This window comes from Coptis chinensis, unplaced genomic scaffold (assembly GCF_015680905.1).
Source record: "Coptis chinensis isolate HL-2020 unplaced genomic scaffold, ASM1568090v1 utg1580_pilon_pilon, whole genome shotgun sequence".
In the NCBI taxonomy this organism is placed as follows: Eukaryota; Viridiplantae; Streptophyta; class Magnoliopsida; order Ranunculales; family Ranunculaceae; genus Coptis; species Coptis chinensis.
The window spans coordinates 103,977-126,258 of record NW_028238109.1 but is presented as its reverse complement, the minus strand read 5'-3'; the positions used below and the strand labels follow the sequence as shown (position 1 = coordinate 126,258).

At 44.5% G+C, this 22,282-nt stretch overlaps 2 protein-coding genes across 2 annotated transcripts; both read right to left on the bottom strand.

Moving 5' to 3' along the window:
• Positions 1-1,243: 1,243 nt before the first annotated feature.
• Positions 1,244-2,233, bottom strand: LOC147473923 (uncharacterized). The gene is made up of 2 exons (XM_086586872.1): positions 1,498-2,233; positions 1,244-1,332 (listed from the first exon to the last, which is right to left on the bottom strand). The coding sequence occupies exons 1-2, from the start codon at positions 2,231-2,233 to the stop codon at positions 1,244-1,246; spliced, it is 825 nt and encodes a 274-aa protein (XP_086442998.1).
• A 960-nt stretch (positions 2,234-3,193) lies between these two features.
• LOC147473922 (uncharacterized) lies at positions 3,194-3,892 on the bottom strand. Its single transcript, XM_086586870.1, has one exon. The coding sequence runs from the start codon at positions 3,890-3,892 to the stop codon at positions 3,194-3,196; it is 699 nt and encodes a 232-aa protein (XP_086442996.1).
• Positions 3,893-22,282: the final 18,390 nt, after the last annotated feature.

Genomic DNA, 22,282 nt, shown 5'->3' with positions numbered 1-22,282 from the left:
ATCCTCCACCTCGAACGTCCGCGGTCTCACTTTCTTGGCATATTGCCGCTGTAACTTCCGATGATACTCTTCCAACCGTATGCGTGCAATTTCTCTTTTTTCTTCTATCAGACTCAAATCATCGGCTAATATTCTTTCATTTCTTCCTGTTACTACTGCATTGGTTCTGGTGGTGGAGACTATCATCTCCACTGGTATGACTGCTTCTACTCCGTAAGTCATTGCGAATGGTGACTCCATAGTCGATGTTCGCGGTGTTGTACGGTATGCCCAGAGTACATGGTTCAGTTCATCGGCCCATGCCCCTTTCCTTGCTTCCAGTTTCCTCTTTATATTATCCATTATGATTTTGTTGGAAGACTCTGCTTGCCCATTTCCTTCGGGATTATATGGTGCTGAGAACCCCTGTTTCACCTTAAATGCCTGAAGGAACTCTCGGACCTTTTTTCCTGTAAACTGTGTTCCGTTGTCTGCGATGATCGTATGTGGTAAACCGAACCTGCATATGATGTTCTCCCATATAAACTTCTTTACATTGTCTTCTTTCACCTGCTGTAACGCCACTCCTTCTACCCATTTGGTAAAATAGTCGGTAGCTGCCAACATAAATCGTCTTTTGCCGCTCGCTGTGGGCAGCGGCCCAACAATGTCCAACCCCCACATGGCGAATGGCCAAGGGCTGAATACGTTATGTAACGGCTCTCCCGGAGCGTGTATGAGTGGCCCAAATCTCTGACACTTCTCACATTTCTTGGCGTATGTGGTGGCGTCTCTCTTCATATGTGGCCAAAAGTACCCCTGTGATATCAATCAGGTTGTCGTACGGCCGCCGAAAGTGATCGCCGCAATCTCCTTCGTATCTCAGCCGAAATTTCTTGTATCTGCTGCGGCCCTACGCATTTCAGCATAGGTCCGTTGAAATTTCTTTTATACAACTCTCCTTCGAGCAACGTGTACCTTTGACTAGTTTGTTCCATCTTTCGTCTCTCTTGTTTGTCTTCTATTTCCTGACCCATCAGGAAGGTTTTAATGGGCATCATCCAACCCTGCTCCTGTTCACTTGTAAGGCAAACATCGTTTCTTCTTCGACCACGTGATTGCCCTCGCCGCTCTTCGATGTCTTTGGGTATGCTTTAGGACTCTCACCTCAATTGTCCGGCCCTTCGTCCCCCGGCAAAGATCGCCACCACATAAGCCAAAAGCGTCGGCGTGTCTATTCTCACCACGGCCTAGATGTGCAAAGCTAATTTTCTCGAACTTGCTTGCTCTCTGTTGCAGGACCTCTAAGTATCTCGCCATCCTTGGGCAACGGGCCATAAATCCACCGTTCATCTGACAAATTACTAAGTTCGAATCAGAGAAAACAGACAATTCTCTCACCCCCAAATCCCTTGCAAGATCCAAACCTGCTATTACCGCCTTCATATTCGCTACTCATTGTTCAAGCCGCGAAATCCCGCCATCGACAGACTCCAAAATTATTGTTCCGGGCGTTACCGGGCGACTCAATTCCATTCCTCAGATCTGTCGCGGATCCATCTGTGAACACTCTCCACCCATTCCGCGGATCCCAAGGATCCAATGGATCTTGACATGATTCCCCTTCTGGTTCCATGACCATTTCTTCTCCCCATGTTGGGTCTTCGGCCGGGAACTCAGCTAGGAAGTCAGCCATGGCTTGCGCCTTTTCAACAGTACGAATCTGATACTGGATCTCATAACAACTGAGCATCACTGCCCACTTCAGCATTCGGCCTGATTTATCTGCCTTCAACGCTTGCTTTAATGGTAAATTAGTTATTACCACCACTGAATGTGACTCGGCAAGGCTTCGAACCGTTGTTGAAAATATTAATGCCAAAGCGTATTTTTCAATTCTCACAGATCGGGTTTCGCCTAGCATGGTCTTACTTTGGAAGTAAACCGGCTTTTCTACTCTTTCTACCACCCGAACTAGAACTGAACTCACGGCGTATTCTGACACTCCAAGATACAAATACAGCTTTTCCCCCAGTTCTGGCCGCGATAGTAAAGGTGCCTTTCCCAAGTAACTTTTTAATTCTTGAAAGGCCCCCTCACATTCCTCTGTCCATTGGAAATCCGGCGTTTTTCTCAACAAACGATATAACGGTCGCACACTTATCCAAGATTTTTTGAAATAAATCTGCTTCAATGCCGCTGACTTTCCAAACCAAACCTTTGTACTTCTTTTTACATTTTGAGGGGACGGCATCTCCGTCGGGACCTTATATCCGCTCGGGTTAGCTTCTATTCCGCGATGGGTTACTATGTATCCCAAGAATTTGCCCGGTTACCCCCGAAGGTGCATTTCGTGGTTGAGCTTCAGTTTGTACTTCCGCGCAGATGAGGAACGCCTCTTGCGCACTTCTCTAGATGTTCTCGCTCGACATGCTTTTTCCACCATGTCGCCAATATATATTTCCATCCCTTCCGATCTTGCCCTCAAACATTTTTTTCCTAACCTCAAATGTGGCCCCAAAGATTCTTTAATCCGAATGGCATTCTCGTAGTAGCAATAAGTTCCACCTTCCACCACGGGTTGTCTTTCCCCGATCCGGTCCGTACATCGCGACTGATTATACCCCATGGAAGCGTCCATAAAAGAAAATAATTTGAACCCCGCGGTTCGGTCCACCGCCCATCCACCGTGGCATTGATAGCAATCCTTAGGACATTCTTTGTTTACGCCCCAGAAATCCACGCACATCCTAACCTTGCCATTCTTCTTTGGCACCGCAGCGACTACATTTGATAACCATTCCGCGAATTCAATTTCCCCGATTATCCCTCGCCCTTTCGGTCGATCACCTCTTTCACAGATACCCTCTCCGATACTTCGCCCCGACACTTCTCATCTTTTTGTCTTAATCGGCTTTGCATTTTTTCGCTCATGTGCAAGCGATGACATGCAAACTCGGGATCTAACCCCGTAATATCTTCTATCGCCTAAGCAAATATATCTTTGTTTTTGCCAAAAATCAGATAACTTTACTCTTCCATTCATCCGCAATTCAACCCACCGGGCAATTTCTCCTCGCCTCTCCTCCCCTGATTCACAATCTCAACTTCATCCAAAGTTTTGTCCAAGTGGCGGCTCGTTACATTCATTATCGCCGCAGCCTCTTTGTAATTGCTATGCCGCCCCGCCCCGCTCTGCAATCTCTCCTTTAATTCACGGACCGTATTTCTTCTTCACTTTGAATATCTCTGCGGCTACTTGATCTCCTTTTATCTCATAATGCATTCCCTTTGTGGGGAAACGGATTACCTGATAATAAGTTGATGGAATTGCCCTCATCTCATGAATCCACCGTCTCCCTAGGATTGCATTGTATTGGGATTTAATGTCCACCACCATGAACCTTGTGAATACGGTCGTCGGACCAGCAGTTACTGGTAACACTAGTTCGCCCACAGGCTCGGTCATACTGCCGTTGAATCCAAACAAATTGGTTCGCGGTGCTTTCATCTGGTCTCTATCGATATTCATTTCTTCCATGGCTCCTTTAAACAACAGATCTACCGAACTTCCGCAGTCTATCAAAACCCTCTTTACCAAATAATTCCCCATTGCAATGGTGATTACCAAGGCATCTTCATGTGGCGAAATGACTGACTCCAGGTCCTTCGGAGTGAACGTTATGGTTTCCTCTCCCTTCGCGGTTCCACTAACTAACCGCGGAATGCTCACCACTTCATTGACCTGTCGCAAACTTGCTGTCTTTCGGATCTTATCACGGTGTACATTTCTCCCCAGTGTTTCCCCGCTAAAAATAATGTTGATGGTTCCTAAGATTCTAGCTGGTGCCGGCACTCTTTCAGCTTGGCGCCCCTTTTTGATAAATTCTCTAAGCATCCCCTTTTCAATCATCCTCTCCAACAACCATTTCAAGGCATAACATTCATTGGTTTGCGTGATTCGACTGATGATAGGCGCAGAATGGCTTTCCCTCTATTTCTCCGGGCGTATTTCGCGGACCTTCATAGTACTGAAGTCCCTTAATTAGTGGCAAGATCTCCTCCAACGGTCTGTTGAGAGAGTCCGCTTCTATTTCAAGATGACGGCTTCCTTTCCCGAACTTCTCTCCTACCACGATCCCCAGTCCTCTCTGGTCCGCGATTCTGCCCACTGTATGATATCTTATCCCTTTCTTCTCGACTGCTCTTACCCCTCCGATCATCTTTGTCCACTGCCTGTATCGCCTTCCCTGATCTCCTCTGTTCCTTTGCGTTCCTCTGCATTATGTCCTCATATCGTATGTACTTTTCCACCTTCGGATACAAAGCATGTAACGTGGTGATTTCAATCTTGGATACCGACTCGTGGACTCTAGTTCCTTGTCTCAAACCATGCTGGAATGCTATTACTGCTGTATGTTCTTCCAAATTTTCTACCCTCAACGTCTCTTCCTTGAACCTACATAAAAACTCCCTTAACGATTCCGCTGACCTTTGCTTGACATTGAATAGAGCCGCGATATCGACCACTCTCCGCTTCTGATGTATGAAATGATCGACAAAGGCACGCTCTAGTTCTTCAAACTTGTTGATGCTCCTCGACGCTAATCTATAATACCAATCTGACGCTCCCCCTTTAAGGCTAGCCGGGAACATCATGCATCGGAGTCCATCATACTTGCTTTCCTGCCATAATGGCATCTCGTTGGGAAAGTGATGTAAATGATCCGGCCGGATCACCTTTCCCATCATATCTTTCAAACTGGGTTGATCAACCTTTTGGCACCTCGTAATTCCATACCATATCCGCCAAATGGATTCTTATTGAGACTCGCCACCACCTTTTCTGCAACAAGGCTCGTTCACTTTCCCACCCCTTTATTTGCTTCCCCTATCTTTCTTTCAATCATCGCCGCACCACTTCCATCGCGGATGCCCGCTATTTGTTCCTCCCTTTATGGATGGAAAATTTTCATTCTCTCCCTCCATTCCACTATCTTGTAGATCCCTCCGCTCTGTTTCCACTTCTGGGTGTCCTCCTTTTTTTTTTCGGATCGCCGTTCTCATTGCGTAACGACTATCTCCTTTGCATAGTCTAGTGGTGTCCCGCTACCTCGGATGTTTTCTTCTTCCCCACTTCTATCTATCTCTGCAAGGCCTTCTTCTTCGCTCTCGAATCGCTTCTTTTCTAGGTCTCCCTACCGCTCTTTTCGCTTTATGGTGGCCATTTTCTCTCGGTCCCCACAGACGGCGCCAAAATGTGTTGACAAATTTTCTCGATCCTCTCGATACAATCTCTCCTATAGTCTAATCTCTCCTCTCCCCTTCTCTTCTAAACTCCCTCTCTTTTTATACTTTTTTTCCCTTTCCTTCAATCGCCTCTTGTCCGTCTGCTCATCTCTCCTTCATCTTGCGCCCTCGGTACCTCCACCTCGTCCCCCGATTCCTGCGGCAGTTCGAATCTTGTATCACTCACCGCCTCTTATTCTTCGTTGATCACTCCTTGATCCTACGCTGTCGTCCCTCCAACTGTCGGTAGTTTCTAGCGGTCCCAGCAGTTGGCATTCCGCTGGACGCGATCACCAAAGATCGCGCCTCCTCCACCTTTTAACTTACTTACGCCCCATTTATCACCTATAACCTTCTATGTCATGAATATGACCCTCCCACAATAGTTGCCTGCGAAATTGAGTTTCAAGATTTCGATGCCACAAAGAACTTGTTTGCCATCTTTGAAAACAAGTTCGGTGGTCTTTGTTAATGGTACCGAAAGCATCTTATAAGCCAAATGTTCCAAACACAAAAATAGGAAGTGTATTTAGTCCAAATAATTCTATCAATGAACCACCTAGTTCGTTGATTATACCATAGATCAATCCATTGCTTGACCTCAAGCGAGCTTTGAAATTGTGTCGGCCTTTATTTGCCGGGAATAAGATACCACATTGCTTTCATAAAATGCCAATTCAAAAGAAGATGATGAATGGATTGTATGGCTTTGCCACACAGCATGCATGACTTGTCAGAAATAGAAAATAGTTGTGCAAGGTGTTCTCTTGTAGAGACAATATCTCATAGTAGCATTTCCAAGCAAAGAGGGAGGCTTTGGGGTAGTGTGTTGTGTCAAATGGAAGATTGGTGTGGATTGATGATGCCCCACTCTTCTTCTTCACTGACAGCTGCATAATTCTCGGGTATGTTCTATATTTTCCAAAAAATAATTCATGCGAGTTACTGTACTTATAGCTTGGTTTGTTTTCCAAGTTTTAAATTACATATTGGAACTACAGTTATAGTTTAAGGAAGTGAAAGTAAAGCCCTGTGTGGTATACTTAAAAGATTTCTTCTGAAAATTTAGGGGTACTTGGTGAATCGTAACTTTGTTGTTAAGTATGAACATTCATTTGTCTTTTTTAAAGTGCATAATTTTTTTGTTAGAAGATCCTTCTGCATCTGTCAATTAATCGATTTCGAAGCCAATCTCAGAATGATATCTAACATTTATGTATTTTACTGGCACTTGTATGAACATTCATTTATCTAACTCGTAACTTTGTATCAGGGAAGTGATGATTCCATGCATTTTACTGGAATAGCTATTGAATTAATGGAATAGTTGTTGTATGAAAATACTTTAAATTTAAGAATCCTGAGAGTTCTTGTGACGTTAAAATGAATGATATTGATGTAGGTCCAGGAAGCTCAAAGCTTGGCACGAGAACAACCGCGCAATCATTTTTGGACGGTTGGTTTTGGTTCTCACAGGGCTTGAAATTGTTATGTTGGTCGACAAACTTGGTCTCCTTCCAAATGGAGATAAAATGTTCAGATTTGTCCTCCTTTTACAAAGATAATGATGCCTACAATCGTTTCTTCTTGAGTAAACCTCGGGCTCCAAATTACCATCTTTTAAGAGTAAATATCTTTTGTATTTTGTTTTTCTTTTCATTTATGAAATTATTTTTCTACATTTCGTTTTCTATGACATGTATCTAGAGGTTCAAGGTTTTTGCTTCTTCAATGTCATATTCTCTATCATTGTATTCATAGGGTATGCTTGTCAACTAGGGTATCCTAGCTGATTTCTTATACAGTTTTCACTTTTACCGTTATCTCGTTTTATACGTTTGTCCAATATATATTTACTGATTAAAAGATGTTGTGTTTTATAATTGTTAGCTTAATAAAAGGTTGTGGTAGTATAAGTATTGATTACCTGGAAGGAAAGAAAAGAAAAAGTTAGGAAGAAGTATCTTTTTTTATGGTCGTTATCAAATGGTCTTCTTAGATAATGTTTCTCCGTGCTCTGTAGGTGCTTTAGCTAATTTATGAGGATGTGGAAGAGAGGCAGCTGCAGTTCTGTTCTGGGTTCACATCTTTGCTATACTATCCATGGCTGCAGGCTGGATTGTTCTCTATCTCCGTATACTTTTCTGAGGCTAGACTAGTTGCACATTTCAACATTTTGTTGATAAGTTGTATAGAGTTGTATGAAAACGACACCCAATTTGTAAGGACTGTCTTGCAGATCCCGGAGGTGGAAGGCACCTATCAGTGTCTACGATGTGTAAATTGATGCCTAGAGAAGCCTTATGTAATGTTTATTTATTTATAAAATATTCAGTTATTCATTGTGATTTTACTTTTTAGCTTTATTTTGTGCGGACTTTGCATTTGGAAGGTTCTAGAGTTCTATTCACTGGATTAAGTGATTCAGTAACAAGTAGGTAACTCGTACTGTCTATAGGGACTCTGAATTTCCTACAAATATTTGTCTTTTGAATGTGAAATCATGAATGCGTGATTTTGACGAAAGGGACTTATCTTTGGAGTAAGTACAAAGTTCAAATCTCCCCTCGCCAAGTGTGTTGCATAGTGGACAAAAGAGGGTTGGTACAGGGTTAAGCGTTTCTCTTGGTATTATTGAGATTCATGGACAGATGAATCTGATTATTATTGAGTTTATGTGCATCTTGAGAACGTCCAGAGGTCTCCCTCCCAGATATTTTATGTCCCCATTATGGTTGTTCGATTTTTATACAATTTGGTTAGTAATCCAAAGTGTAATAGTCTTCTGCGTTCTCCCATTCGTCAAAATTTGATTTTGAATTTTTTTCTTCATCCTCATTCGGCTGGTATTCATCCTCATTACTTTGGTATGATTGATTCCAAATCAAAAGTGGATGTTTGCATGTTAATGGATGAGATAAAAGAATAAGAGGTTATTGGAGAAGAAGAAAAAAAAAACTTTGTCTTTTTCTTCACAATCACATAGAGTAAATGACTTGTTTTAGTCAATAAATGTTTTGGGTACGTCTAATAAAAAAGAAGAGTAATTTAGGAAACTAAATGTGTCTAAAATCATTTTTTTAAAATTTTAAAAATGGGGTATGGGAGTGTTTTGTTGGGTATGTCCAAGATCACCCTTTTTTTATTCAAATAAACATTGTACTTTCAAAACATTTCAATTTAGTCATACTGTCAAATTAATTGGATGGCGTGCTGACGTGGGTCGTTAAAAATTTCCCCAAATCTAATTTGCCCATCTGGCATTAGTTTCAACCTTGAGGTGGCATCCACATAATATTTCGACTCACTAATTTTTGAAATGTCAACTGAAAATCCGATATTGTAGTGAAATCAAAATTTAAGATACTTGAAATTGAGATTTGAAATAAAAGGCGAGATAAAAATAAAACTCGACACTTAACCAGAGAAACTCATCTTCCCTATGAGAAGAGAGTTTACAATTTCAAGTTACAAGCGTCCACGCCCAAATTCTTCACCCATCACATACTTACTCTTAAAATTCTTCAAAAACCCAAAACTCTTATCCAACCCAGCTACACTCTCATTACTCTCACCATTCTCTGCAATACTTGCTTCATTAGGCTTAACTGATCCATGCCTTCTAGCTAAAACAGTTGTAATATGCTTAGCTGGCGATGGAGGTGGAAAGGGGCGTTTGAAAAACCTTCTTGGTGTTGAATTTGAAGATGGGGCTGGTGATTTTTTGGAAAATCAGTAGTGTGTTGGACTGCTGGACTTGGACTGTAAAATGGGAAAAAAGGTGACTTCTTTACTATTTTTTTTTTTTTTTTTTTTTTTAAAGTGGAAATTTTATTGATACTGATGGGGAATTTTACAAATAATTAGGACAAACGTGCAACAAGCTGCGCCGCAAGTCCTTTCTGAATAGCAAATCCTATCCTTTTAAAAACAAACTCGTTAGAACCAACTGTCATAACGTTACTGTTCATAATTTTCTGAAGTTTCTTGAGAAGCTCAACAGACTGTTGTTCCAAGAAATCGAAAGTGCCGAAACTAAACGGAATGAAACAATGCTGGTTAGCCCTGCAAACTTACTCATGCTTCACCATCTTCCCTGTCACTGCTCTCTTAGCTGTTTCTCCCACCTCAAAGTCACCATTCCCCAACCCTACCAACGGAGAGACTCCAGTTACATCAACACATGCATGTTTCCCCTCGGACCAATCAGAAATCAAGACATCCGCAGTCGAAGAATCGATCTTCCCTCATTCGGATCGATTGAGAAAGTTAACAGGAGCTTCTTTCTTCACTTGTACCCCAAACCTCCAAAATGCATCACATAAAATATCTCGACATGATCATGTCGGTATTTGAAACCCGAAAATGTCGACAAGCAGGCCGCATGGTCCCCAAAAGCATCCAATCTACTCTTTTTGCAAACAGGGCATAAACCACCGTCAGAGTACAAAGGAATCATGAGACGGTATCGGAGAATAGAACGATACTCCACCGACGACATTTGTTGTCCAAGTCCCTCCATTGGAATAGCAAGTAGAAAATCTTTTGCGTGTTCCGACTGCAAGCATCCCATAACTGCCTTTTGACGAACATATAAATCAAACTCCCTCTCGAGACCAGCAACAATCTTACCGTAGAACGCTTCCGCCAAAACTTTTTGTGGTTTTGAGGGGACGGTAGCATTCGCAGCCAGAGAATTGAGGTCAAAATCGTAGGCGAGACTCAATGCACCTTTGCTAGCAAAGATCAAGAATCTCATCCAAAGGCACCGCACCACAACTCCTAATAATGTGGTCCCTCAAGCTCGGTCCGAAAAAACGATGCCACAAAAGCAAATGTAGAGACATCAATGGCACAATAAATACCTAAACCACCAAAACGTAATAGGAGTGTCGATAAACGCCACTGTAAATCACCGAAGGCAAGACCATCAAAAACCATAATACCCTAGAGAACACTGCGGAGATGTCGATCAAAAGTCTCAGCTGCCTCTCTGAAAAAGGATGGTAGACAAGTACGAATTGCGAAGACCAACTTAGAGAGCCCAACACAAGCTCGTAAGAGCGCTAACTCACACTGTGGATCTTCTAATACAGCTAAACGGTCCATCAGAGTCATAGCCTTGTCAATACCCTTGCGCGCAAGACCCATGACAAAAGATGCATCAGTGCTAACTGCACCTCCAAGCAACCTGACCCTCTGCTGAGGATGGGACAAATATGAAGGAAAGAGACCGGGAGTAGAGCGACGTGGATCTAGTGATGGCCAAAATATCCCAGTTTTAGCCACATTAAGAACCAAACCCATAAGAAGGTCCTTCTTCCTGAATCATACCCAAAGCTGTCGCCACCTGTTCTGTATCCCCAATCAAAGTCCAATCAAAGTCCCATCATCTCAATTTTTTTTTTCCTACTTGTACCTTATTGGCATTGTTGGAATTGGGGTTTTGTTCAATGATTTCTTCTTCTTTTGGTGCAAATCTATTTGGTAGGATTACCAGTTTAATCCTACCAAGAGCTTAGGCGGGAAAAGTGATAGACAATGTGCCGGTGAAATATACAACTAATGCCACCTCAAAGTTAAAACTAATGCCAGATGAGCAAATTAGATTTGGGAAAATTTTTAACGACCCACATCAGCAAGCCATCCAATTAATTGGACGTATGACTAAATTGAAATGTTTGAAAGTACAATGTTTATTTGAATAAAAAAAAAAAAGTACCTTGTCTGTTTTGAAACCAACTGCAAAGTTCGATGTATTTTTTGGTCTTTTTCTCATCTCAAAATTAACAGAAGAAGGAAGTAGTTTCCATCCATTACAAAAACAGAAGAAGATTGAAAGAACACAGAAGGAGAAGAAGATATTTAACGAAGAACAAGAAAAGAAAGAAAGAATGGGAATGCTTTCTTAATTTTAATTGGTGTCTCACAAAATTCAAGCTTTACGTGTTTGAAACTTTGAATATTTGAAGACTGACTTTGCATAGGGGGAGCTCCCATTGGTCTGTGCAAGAAGTTAAATAAGCTATTTATTTGGGTCCCGTAACCTGCAAATATTCAGTAAAAAATTAGTTGAACGACTAGAAATCTGGGGGAGCAGTACTGCAATACTCGCAAGTAGTAAGAATCGCTTCTCATGGAATCCCAAAACTACTAGTTGATAAATTTAAAATATTGAAGAGGACAGACTAGAGAGAAAGAGAGAGAGGGGGGGACGGTATGAAACATGTGTCAAATGATTAGAGCTTGAGATGAAACTCAAAAAACATGAAAAATGAAGCGATGTTCATTTTCTGGATAAGAGTAGAGATCGGGAGAGAATTAAAGGAGAAGATGAATGAAAGTAAGATTTTTTTTGCTGAAGTATGAAAAGTACGTAAGATTGCATACCAAAAAGTAGCTTTCACCCATCTGCAAGCTCTGCAAAGAAATTCCATATTCATTGATAGGAACTGGCATACCAGAGGAGTGCACAAGCATGACATTCTGACCTAACATAGCTGGGATGTCTAATGGCCCCCTTGTAACCTCAGTAGCAACCCCGTTGATAAACACAGTTATGCTTCCTGCAAAAAAAATTTAGTAAGAAACTCTCGTGATCGAGGAAAGGCGTTTGATCTGATATATTAAGGCAAAAAAATATGATTAATTATGTGAAGTAATTGAAAATGGTAGTGAGTAAAAGCATCTACATATGAACAGAAATGCTTTAAGAAAATAACAGTAAAGAGAAAATCAGTACGTAGTTATCATAAATCCGCCATGCAATAACTATTTAGTTATTACCAGACTTGTTTTGCTAAGTTTATTACCAGACTGGTAGTGCGGCAAGGTGGAGATATTTGAAGGGCACAAGATGGAGTTTTGATGGATATCCGATTGAGCCATTTGTTGAGATACGGAGAAAAGCTTATGAGCCACACCACCACCGATATTATTTGAGTTTGAGGATGCAGAAGCAAAGAGACAATCAGGAGAAGATGGAGAGCATGAACTAAAGGAGGAAGCGAAACAAGAAACTGAAGTGAGGTGGTTATAATAATCAATGGCAGCAGGAGGAGGAGAAGAAGCTTGGGTTGGAATTACTCGAGTTGGATCATGAATACTATTTACCAGTGTATAGGACGTACACATGACCTAGGAGGTTAGTGGTGACAAGGGGACCGGAGGCGGTATAGCGTGGGAAGACAGGGTGCACAGGATCAGATCCGCGGTATCCCAACCGGGCTTCGAACCTAACTGCTAAACGTGGAGAGTGGGAGAGCACACCGAACTGCAAGGTAACCGGCTTGACGCGTGGAGAAAGAAAAGATACAAAAGAGAAAGAGAAGGGAGAAAAGAAGAGGAGAAAAAGACGAGAGAGAGGAGTAAGATCAGAGGTTGTAATCACAGTCTATACATTTTGGCGCCGTCTGTGGGGATCTAGCGAAAAATGGCCACCATAACAAAAAAGGGGGTAGGAAGACCTAGGAAAGAACTTGTCCGAGAGGTAGTAGAGGAAGAAGTGAGTGAAGAAAGAGAGGTGAGTAGAGAGGAAGACATATCTGATGTGGCGGCAGACGCCACCAGACTTATGCAAGAAGAAATAGTCAGGTTAAGAAACGAGAACGAGGAGTTGAGAAAGGAAAGAGACACCGCACAAGATGACATGGAGCATGGGGATCGCCGGGGCAGTGAGATGGAAGGGGAGAATGAGGTGTACCCGGTCTAGGGGAGCAATTACGGTAGAGGGGCATCACTTACCGGAAGTGGTACAGGCCATGATCGAGAAAGATAGAGAAGCTAACCGTGCGGTAGAAAAAATGAACCAAAGTGCCGCTCAAAAAGAGGTTGCTAACCTCAACAAGAATCCACTGGCGGATTCGATCTGGAACTCAGAGGTACCTAAGAGATTCAGTCAACCAAGATTCGAAAGGTATGATGGAAAGGGCGACCCAACTGATCATTTGCATCATTTTAGACAACAGATGCCACTGTGGCAGGAAAATAAGTATGACGGGCTGCGCTGCATGATGTTCCCGGCAAGCCTTAAGGGGGGCGCTTCGGATTGGTATTACCGCCTATCTTCGCAGCATCGGTCGATTCGAAGAACTAGAGAGCGAGCGCCCGTGGACCATTTCATCCACCGTAAACGGAGAGTAGTGGATATCAGCGGCAGATCGTTTAACATCAAACGAGGTCACCGGAGTCGTTAAAGGGGAGTTTCGCGCAGATTCAAAGAAGAGACCCCGAGGGTGGAGAATCTGGAAGAGCATACCGCTGTAATCGTTGCATTTCAAAGACGCGGCAGGCGGGGACTAGGGTGCCGCGAATCGTCCAAAATCGAAATCACCACTGCGACGCTCTGTACCCAAAGGTAGAAAAGTATATTCGGTCACGAAGATATAATGCAAAGAAATGCGAGGGAACAAAAAGATCGGGGAAGGTAGTCAAAGTGATGGATAGAGGCAATGCGGAAGGGATAGGGGTAAGAGAGAAGAGAAAGAAGGGGGATCCAACAGAGGGGAAAGACGTGGACCAGACAGATCTGGAGATCGGAACAGGAGAGATATTCGTGAAAGAAAGCCGTACCGGGAGATAGAACAAACACCTCTTAACAGGCCACTAGAGGAAATCTTGCCACTCATCAAGGGGCTGCAGCATTATGAAGGACCGCGGAATACACCTGGAGAGATTGAGGGAAAACCATTTTGTGCTTATCATCAGATTAGAAACCACGCCACTAACGAATGTTATGCTTTGAAATGGCTGGTGGAAAGAATGATCGAGAAGGGGATGCTTAGAGAATACGTCGCGGAGGTTCGTCATGCCGAGAGAGGACAGGCTCCCGCTAGGATCTTGGGTACAATAAATGTCATTTACAGTGGAGAGACACTTGGGAGAAATGCCCACCGGGACAAGATGAGAAGGACCGCGAGCTTGCAACAGGTTAATGAAGTGACAAGCATGACGACGCGGTTAGTGTCGAACCGCGATTGCGATTGGAAACATAACTTTCACTCCGAAAGACCTAGAATCGATGATTTCGCCGCATGAAGATCGTTGGTGATTACCATAGCAATGGGTAATTATCTAGTGAAGCGAAAGTGTTGATAGGCTGCGGAAGTTCGATGAGACATGTTGTTCATAAGGGGCCATGGAGGAGATGAATATAGATAAGGATCGGGTTGAGGGTTTCTCGGACTAATTTGTGCGACTTCATGGAAGCATGACAAAGCCTATAGGAAATAACGTTGCCGGTAATCGAGTCCGGCGGCGGTTTCCACAGTTTATGGTGGTAGATACCGGTCCCGAAGATAATGCCATTCTAGGAAGAAGATGGATTCATGAAATGAAAGCTATTCCGTCGACCTATTATCGAGTCATCGCTTCCCCGCGAAAGGTGGGTATTATCTGAAATAAAGGGAGACAGTCGCGGGCTCGAGAATATACACCAAGTGACGGTAAAAGTATGGTCCGTGGAATAGAAAGTGAAAGACGCACGAATGACAAAGGAGAAAGCGTAGCAATTCTTACAGAAGCCGCATCACCGACCGAAGGATCTGAATCTCATCGAGAGACCAAAAACTCGATGAGATAGAGGTCGTGAACACAGGGGTGGAGGAGGAAGAAAAATTTACCGATTGGGAACGGACTTGCCGAAAGAATGGAAATTCAAAGTTCATACGCTTATTAGCGAGAGAATGTAGACATATTTGCTTAGGCGATTGAAGATATAACAGAATAGATCCAGAGTTTGCTTGCCATCACTTGCACATGAAGGAGAATCACCTAAAGATATAAGAAGATGAAGCGTAAGACCCAAATACGCGGAAGGGATTCGTGAAGAAGTTATCGCCTTAGGGATCGCGGGTATAATCGGGGCGTAGGATGTACAGTGGGTCATCCAACGTGGTCGCGGTTCCAAAAAGAACGGCAAGGTTCGAATGTGCGTGGACTTCTGAGGCGTAAATAAAGAGTGTCCTAAAGATCATGTTATCCTATGCCGCTGGTGGATGAGTTGGTAGACGAAATGTGGTTTCAAGATATTCTCTTTCATGGATGCTTCCATGGGATATAATCAGGTCGCGATGTTTGGCCCAGATCAAGAAAAGACTACCTTCGTGGTGGAAGGAGGAACGTATTGTTATACAAGAATGCCTTTTGGTTTGAAGAATGCGGGGGCTACATTTCAGCGGTTGGGGGAAAAAATGTTCGAAAACAAGATTCGAAAGGGCATGGAAATATACATTGATGATATGGTGGAGAAGAGCATGTCGGAAGAAGAGCATTTAAAGGGTCTCCAGGAAACTTTTCACATACTGCGGAAGCATAGTCTGAAGCTGAACCCAGAGAAATGCACATTCGGGGTATCTTCGGGGAAGTTCTTGGGATATATAGTCACGTATCGTGGAATTGAGGCCAATCCCGAGCAAATTAGATCCCTAGTGGAGATGCCGTCCCCTCAGAATGTAAAGGAAGTGCAACGGTTAGCAGGTAGAGTCGCGGCATTGAACAGATTTATATCCAAATCCTCTGGACAAGTCGCGGGCGTTGTATAAACTTGTTGAGAAAAACGCCAGATTTTCAATGGACCAATCGAGTCGCGAGGAAGCCTTCCAGGGAGTTAAAGATTTATTTGGGAAAGCCCCCTTTACTATCACGGCCGGAGGGAAGGAGAGAGATATTGTACTCTATTTGGGGGTATCGAGTCGCGATAAGTTCGGGTTCCAAGTGCGTATTGTAGAGAAGATAGAAAACCGGTTTATTTTTGAGTAAAACCATGCTAGCCGCCCGAAGTCGCGTCTGATAGAAATTGAAGTATGCTTTAAGCGTTGATGTTCTCCGCGCATTAAAGTTGAAACCCTATTTCGATGCACACTCGGTGGTAGTGATAACAAATTTGCCTCTCAAGCAAAGCGTTGAAGACGAGAGAAGTCGGGGAGAATCTTTGAAGTGGGGCGGTGATGCTTAGTTGTTCTGAAATCAAATACCGAGGTTAGAAACGGCGGAAAAAGCGCCAAGCCATGGCGGAGTTCCTAAGCGGAGTTTCGGCCGAGGATCCCACTTGGGGAGAAGAAATGGTTATGGATCGGGAAGAAATCACTGGGTCGCGGATCCCTTGGACCCATGGATACGCCGCGCACGGTTGGAGATTATTCGCGAATCGGATCAAATACGCATGAACCGAATGGGATTGGCGTGGTTTTGGTGACTCGGACAACACAAAATTGGAGTTATCAATGAAACTAGGATTTCGCGGCTTCTAATAATGAGTCCCAATATGAAGCGTTGATAGCGAGGTTTGAACATGGCACGCAGGATCCGGGAGTAAGCGAAGTTATCGGTGTTCTCGGACTCAATTTGGTTATTTGTCGGATGAATATAGATTTGTGAGGCGTTGTCCCGCATGGCCCGATATCTAGAGGTTCTCCGACAAAAAGCCATAAAGTTCAAAAGATTCGGTTTTGCTCATTTCAGTCGCGGTGAAAACATACATCTTGGGACTTTTAGCATTTGTGGCAGCGGTGCTTCCGTGAACGAGAGGGTCGTTCTATTGAAGTAAGAGTTTTACACAAACCCGAAAATACAACGGAAACCGAGAGTGTATGTTTCACCGTTGAAAAGGAGATAGGTTGGATGGCGCCCATTAAAACTTTTCTTATGGGAGCGAGAGATAGAAAATGCCAAGGAAAGACGCCGATGGAGCGATTAGCCAACGATATGTTTTGTTGGATGGGGATTTGTACAAAAAGAGTTTCAAATGGCCCCTACTTGAGATCATAGGGCACTTTGAAAAGCAAAGAAGTTTTGGCGAAATACATGAAGGGGATTGTGGAAGTCACTTTCGGTAGGTCGAACCACGACCCATAGATTGATATCCTTGAGGGATATTTTTGGCCTCATATGAAAAAAGATCACGACAGTATGCAACAACTTGTGAGAAATGCCAAAGATTTGCCCAACTAATCCATTCCCGGCGAGCCACTCCATAATGTGGTTTAGTCCGTGGCGTTAGCCATGTGGGCACTCTCGATATAGTGGGGCCGTTACCCAGCGGCCGGGTAAGAGAAGATTTATGTTGGCATACCGATTATTTCACCAAGTGGGTAGAGGGAGTGGCGCCGGCAAGTCAAAGAGGAAAATGTGAAGAAGTTCCTGCGGGAGAACATAATATCTGGATCGGTTTTACCCCATACAATCATTCTGCGGATAATGGAACACAATTTCTTCGGAGGAAAAGTACCGATTTCTTCAAGCCTACAAAGGTGAAACAAAAGTTCTCGACGCCATATAATCCGGAAGGAACGCCAGCCGAGCGAAGCATCAAACAAAATCATCATGGACAATTTAAAGAGAAAACCGGAAGACCGAAAAGGAGCGTGGGCTGATGAATTGAATCATGTGTTATGGGCTTATCGTACCACACCGCGGACTTCGACGAAGAATCACCATTCGCAATGGCATATGGCGTAGAAATTTGTCATACCAAAGGAAATGATAGAGAAACGACAAGAACCGAGGCCGTGGAAAGGGGTCTTAATGAAAACATATTAGCCAATCGTTGGATATAATGGAGGAAAAAGAGATAGAGCTCGCGTATAATGACCGAGGAGTATCATAGAAGGTTCTGGCGACAATGATGACAAACGAAAGGAAGCCGCGGGAATTCAAGGTTGGAGACTTCGGTGCTGCGAAGGGTTACACCACAAAAAAAAAGAGAATGACGGAAAACTGGGACCCAACCGGGAAGGACCGTATGTCGTGACAAAGAAAGCGGAAATTCGGTACTTACAAATTAGAGACCCGGGAAGGGAATAACGGTGGAAAAACAATGGAATATAAGAATGTTGAAAAAATTCCATGAGAGGAGCGATTAATAGCTTTCATTGAAACAAGCATCCTTTGTAATGTATATATGTTCTATCACGAAATTCTAGTCAAGGAAACAAAGATTGCATTCTTGGCTCAATAACTTGCATAGAAATTAATCGATCTGGCGTAAAGGCGTGAGCCCCAGCGGACTGACCGTCGAATCCAATCCAAATTGGTAAAACCGGCCGCCCTATCGAGCTTCCTGGCCGCTCAAAGACAATGGGGGATGAGCCCTTCATCGAATCGACTGGGAGTCCGAATCCAAATTCAAAACAAAGCCAGGGCGAGCCTATCGAGGCTTCACAGGGAGCGCTCAAAGAGGGGGACGAGCCCTTCCCCCTTCGCGGAGTGTGAGTCGAATCCAGGGGGCAAACCGAGCTGCCCTATCGGGGCTTCCACAGCCGCTCAAAGACAGCCGGGAGGAGCCGCCGACTGGGAGTCCCAGTCCAAATCCAGTTCAAAAGGGGGGGCAAACCGAGCCGCCTAATCCTATAAGGCTTCACTTCGCTCAAAGATTCAAAAAGGGGGGCGAGCCCCATGAATGGATGAGTCCGAATCCATCCATCCAGCAAACCGAAATGCCTATCGAGCTTCACAGCCGTTCAAAGACAATGGGGGCGAGCCCTTCGCGGACAAACTGAGTCCGAATCCAGGCTGGGGGCATCGAAATGCTGCCCTTATCGAGGCTTCACGGCCGCTCAAAGGCAGCCGGGGACGAGCCGCCCGCGGATGTGAGTCCGAATCCATCCGGGCAACCCCGACTAGCTTCACAAACTGTCCAAAGCGAAGAATGATGAGCAAAACCCTAACAGGTAGAAATGATGTAAATGGTAAAGGCAAGAGGAAGAGAGCTTTTCACCGACCGGTCAATCAACTAACAAGGGACAATCATATCTAATGTCTAGCTAAAAGCGAGTTTGGAGTTGCAAATGAAAGGGTTAAGTCAATGTAACATATTGATCAATAGCTTTATACATAAAGAAGATCAAATACGTTGTAATCAAACACAACGAAAAGCAAATACTTTGCAAAAGGAGCACAAAAGTACTAGCTACAAACACAAGTTTCCTGACCAAGATAAGATAATTGTTTAATTATTACAAAACCAAGGCCATCTACAAAGAAAGTAAGCCGAAGTTAGGTTACTCTTTGCGCTACCAGAATTTCTTGAGGGGTAGTATTTTCATCTTCACTAATTGGGATGCTGGCATCTTCATTCGCTGGTATTGGAGAAGGGTCAGCGCCAAGGATGGGAGGCGTGACATCCGTGGTAGGCGTCTCAACAGCTTCAGATGGTTCTCCAAGGGACGATGTCCCTACAACTGGAGAAGGAGGTGGGAGTAGTCTGCCGGCAGCGCTAAGCTGATCAAGTTGTTGTTGCAGTTCGCGTTTGATCTTTTTCGTAGCCAGCGCTCGAAATCGCTCCGCGGCCTCTTGTACAGCCTTATCCACGGCAGCTTGAGTGGCAAGCCTCTCCGTCTCTCGGAGGCTGTCCATTTTTGAATTGACACCCTTCACGTAATCACGGTGTCCGGCCCTCGCCTACACAGAGTTCTTTGTGAAGCTTGACCGCCTTTATCCGTCGCGTCCCCTCCTTCTCCGCTTTACGTACCTTTGCTTTCCAGCCATCGTATAGCGTATATCGTGCTTTGCAGCGTCAAAACTCTCCACGGTCTTTGGTCGGACCACGCGCGCAGACATAGCCAATGTCTAGACTTCACCGCGGAGACACAATAAGTATAAAGCAAAGACAAAGAATGGAGAGATACCATGAACAATTGGTAGACACTACCCACTAGCCCAAGACATACCTTTTCCCATCCAGTGTAAATGGAGGCCCTGTGGGAAGCAACGGTACCAGCATCTCCATAAGCTTGATCCCGCGGCAGGTGAGAGCTGAAAAATAAAGAGGCGGCTACGGCTGGGTTTTCCAAAGCCGAGTCTCGTGTCGTCACGTCGCGGTCCCTCGCCTTAAACTTGGGATGCCACACCTTCTCTCAGGCCCGGAAGTTCTGAGGACCAGCCGAAGACTTTAATCCCCGGCCTAGGGCGCGGGCGCGATACAACAGACCTCGGGGTTCATTACGGCTGTAGTTGGGGAAGAACGGCGGCGAAGTTTTAGCCCTTTGGCGGGGCGGGCTCTTATTTGACAAGTCAATGTGGGAGCATCCCCATCAGAGTCGCTGTCCCAAAGCTTGTATTTGTTCACATCCATGGCAGTGGCAGATGGGGGAGCGGTAGTAGTAGCAAAATCGTCCTCCCACTCAGCCACACGAGTGTAGGAAGGAGGAACGGTTTCATGGTAGTAGCTTTGTTTTAGTAGCGGCAAGCACGTTGAAGCGGCGGCTTCGGGAATGGGAGATTTTCTTGGTATAGTTGAAGGTCTTGTAAAGGCGAACGTTGTCTTTTGAGGTGGGGATGGTTTGGGCTTCCTTTCTTTGGGGGCGGCCCGGTAGTAGGGGCCTTGGTATTTACCAATGTTTTTAGAAGCGGGTCAAATAACGAGAGGTGTGGCTTTTTCGGATCAATGCCGGGACTTCCTGCTTTGGAATTACCGAAGTTCGCGGAGGGATTGGAAAATTTCTCGAGTAAACACCGTTGTATATTTGGGATCGCGAATCGGTCTCCAACTACATCACAAAAAGAGCAAAGACAAATTAGTGACGAAGAGAGATAAATACCGCGACTCTAATGGCTTACTTACCACACTTTGTTAGGAAATGGAGATGCCTCGGAGAAACTTCCGGAGGAGGTCCGCGGATAAAAATTTACGGAACATATCTGATGGATACCGATGCCAAACTTTGTCAGAAGTGGTAATGTGAAGAAGGAAAGACTTCTTTTGAGGACGGGTGCAAAAGGACTGGTATCCCACACCCCCCAGTTTAGTGCTTTTCTTTATGTAGAAGTGGGCAAGGATATCGCGGAGTTGTATTTTGGGGGAGTGAGTCTCATTGTAATGATTGGCGGCATACATAACACGCCAGAAGTTACCTATGCCCTGACACGGAGGAATGTTGAAATGGTTACAGACCTCGACGTCAAGGGGAGTCAAAGGGAAACGTAAGCCGGCTGCTATCTGTCCTACAGAAGCTACTAGATAACCAGGGCGCGGCGATACTAAGTGAGGAAAGTGGGTGACGCCAGACACATGTTCGAGATTAACGTCACCAGGAATGCCGTAAGCAGCCTTAACGACATCTAGATTTGGTCTGCGGTAATAGGACGGCTGGGATGACGAGAAAGGTGTCCTACCGGAAGTAGAGGGAACCGCGGTGTGATCGATGAGTTTGAAGTCGGGGATTCAGATTAGTCCAGCGGATCGATGGCTAGATCTAGGGGTAGAGGAGCCGATTGCCCGACGTGGGTGGCGAGAGGATTGGGTGGAGGAGATGACCTCACAAGCCGATGAAGGCATGATGGAAACAAAGGTCTGAGGGAAATTCAGAAAAAAAGATGGACCAGCGCAATCTAGGGAAAGAAGATAATGAGGAAGCAACCTCCAAAATAAGCAAAGAATGCACAAATAACGAGAGGAAAGGAATTGAAAATAAAAGACAAACCTGAAACAAGAAGGCCAAAGCAATGGGAGCGTAACCAAGATGTGCCGGATCTTTACGAAGAAAATGATGACTGGAAAGAAGAAGATGTTGAAGGAGATGAAGTGGAAGTTGAAGAGAAAAGTGGAGAGGGCTTACTGTTGAGGGTTTATGAGGGTTGTGAGAGGAGAGAGAGATTTAAGCGGGATTTGAGGGGGCAGGGGCAAAAGAGTAACTGACCGACAGAGAACCAAAGGAATAGGGACGCGTGTCATCTCGATTTGCGAAGGGGCAGACTACTTAGGTGCGTCGCCAGTATTTCGCCCGGTACTTCCAGTGGGCGTCTGAGAGGAAGCCGTGGAACACGTCTTTGGGAAAAAATACAATATGTCGAAAATGGTAGGATCAAACAAGAAAACTTCGGCCAGAGAGTGTGTGAGGAGAGAAGAGAGGAGTTCGGTACCATTTCCGGTCGCGGACCAAAATTGGGGCGAGAGAGGGCATCTCAGATATAGGGCGCATACACATGACCTAGGAGGTTAGTGGTGACAAAGGGGACGGAGGCGGTATAAGCGTGGGAAGACAGGGGTGCACAGATCAGATCCGCGGTATCCCAACCG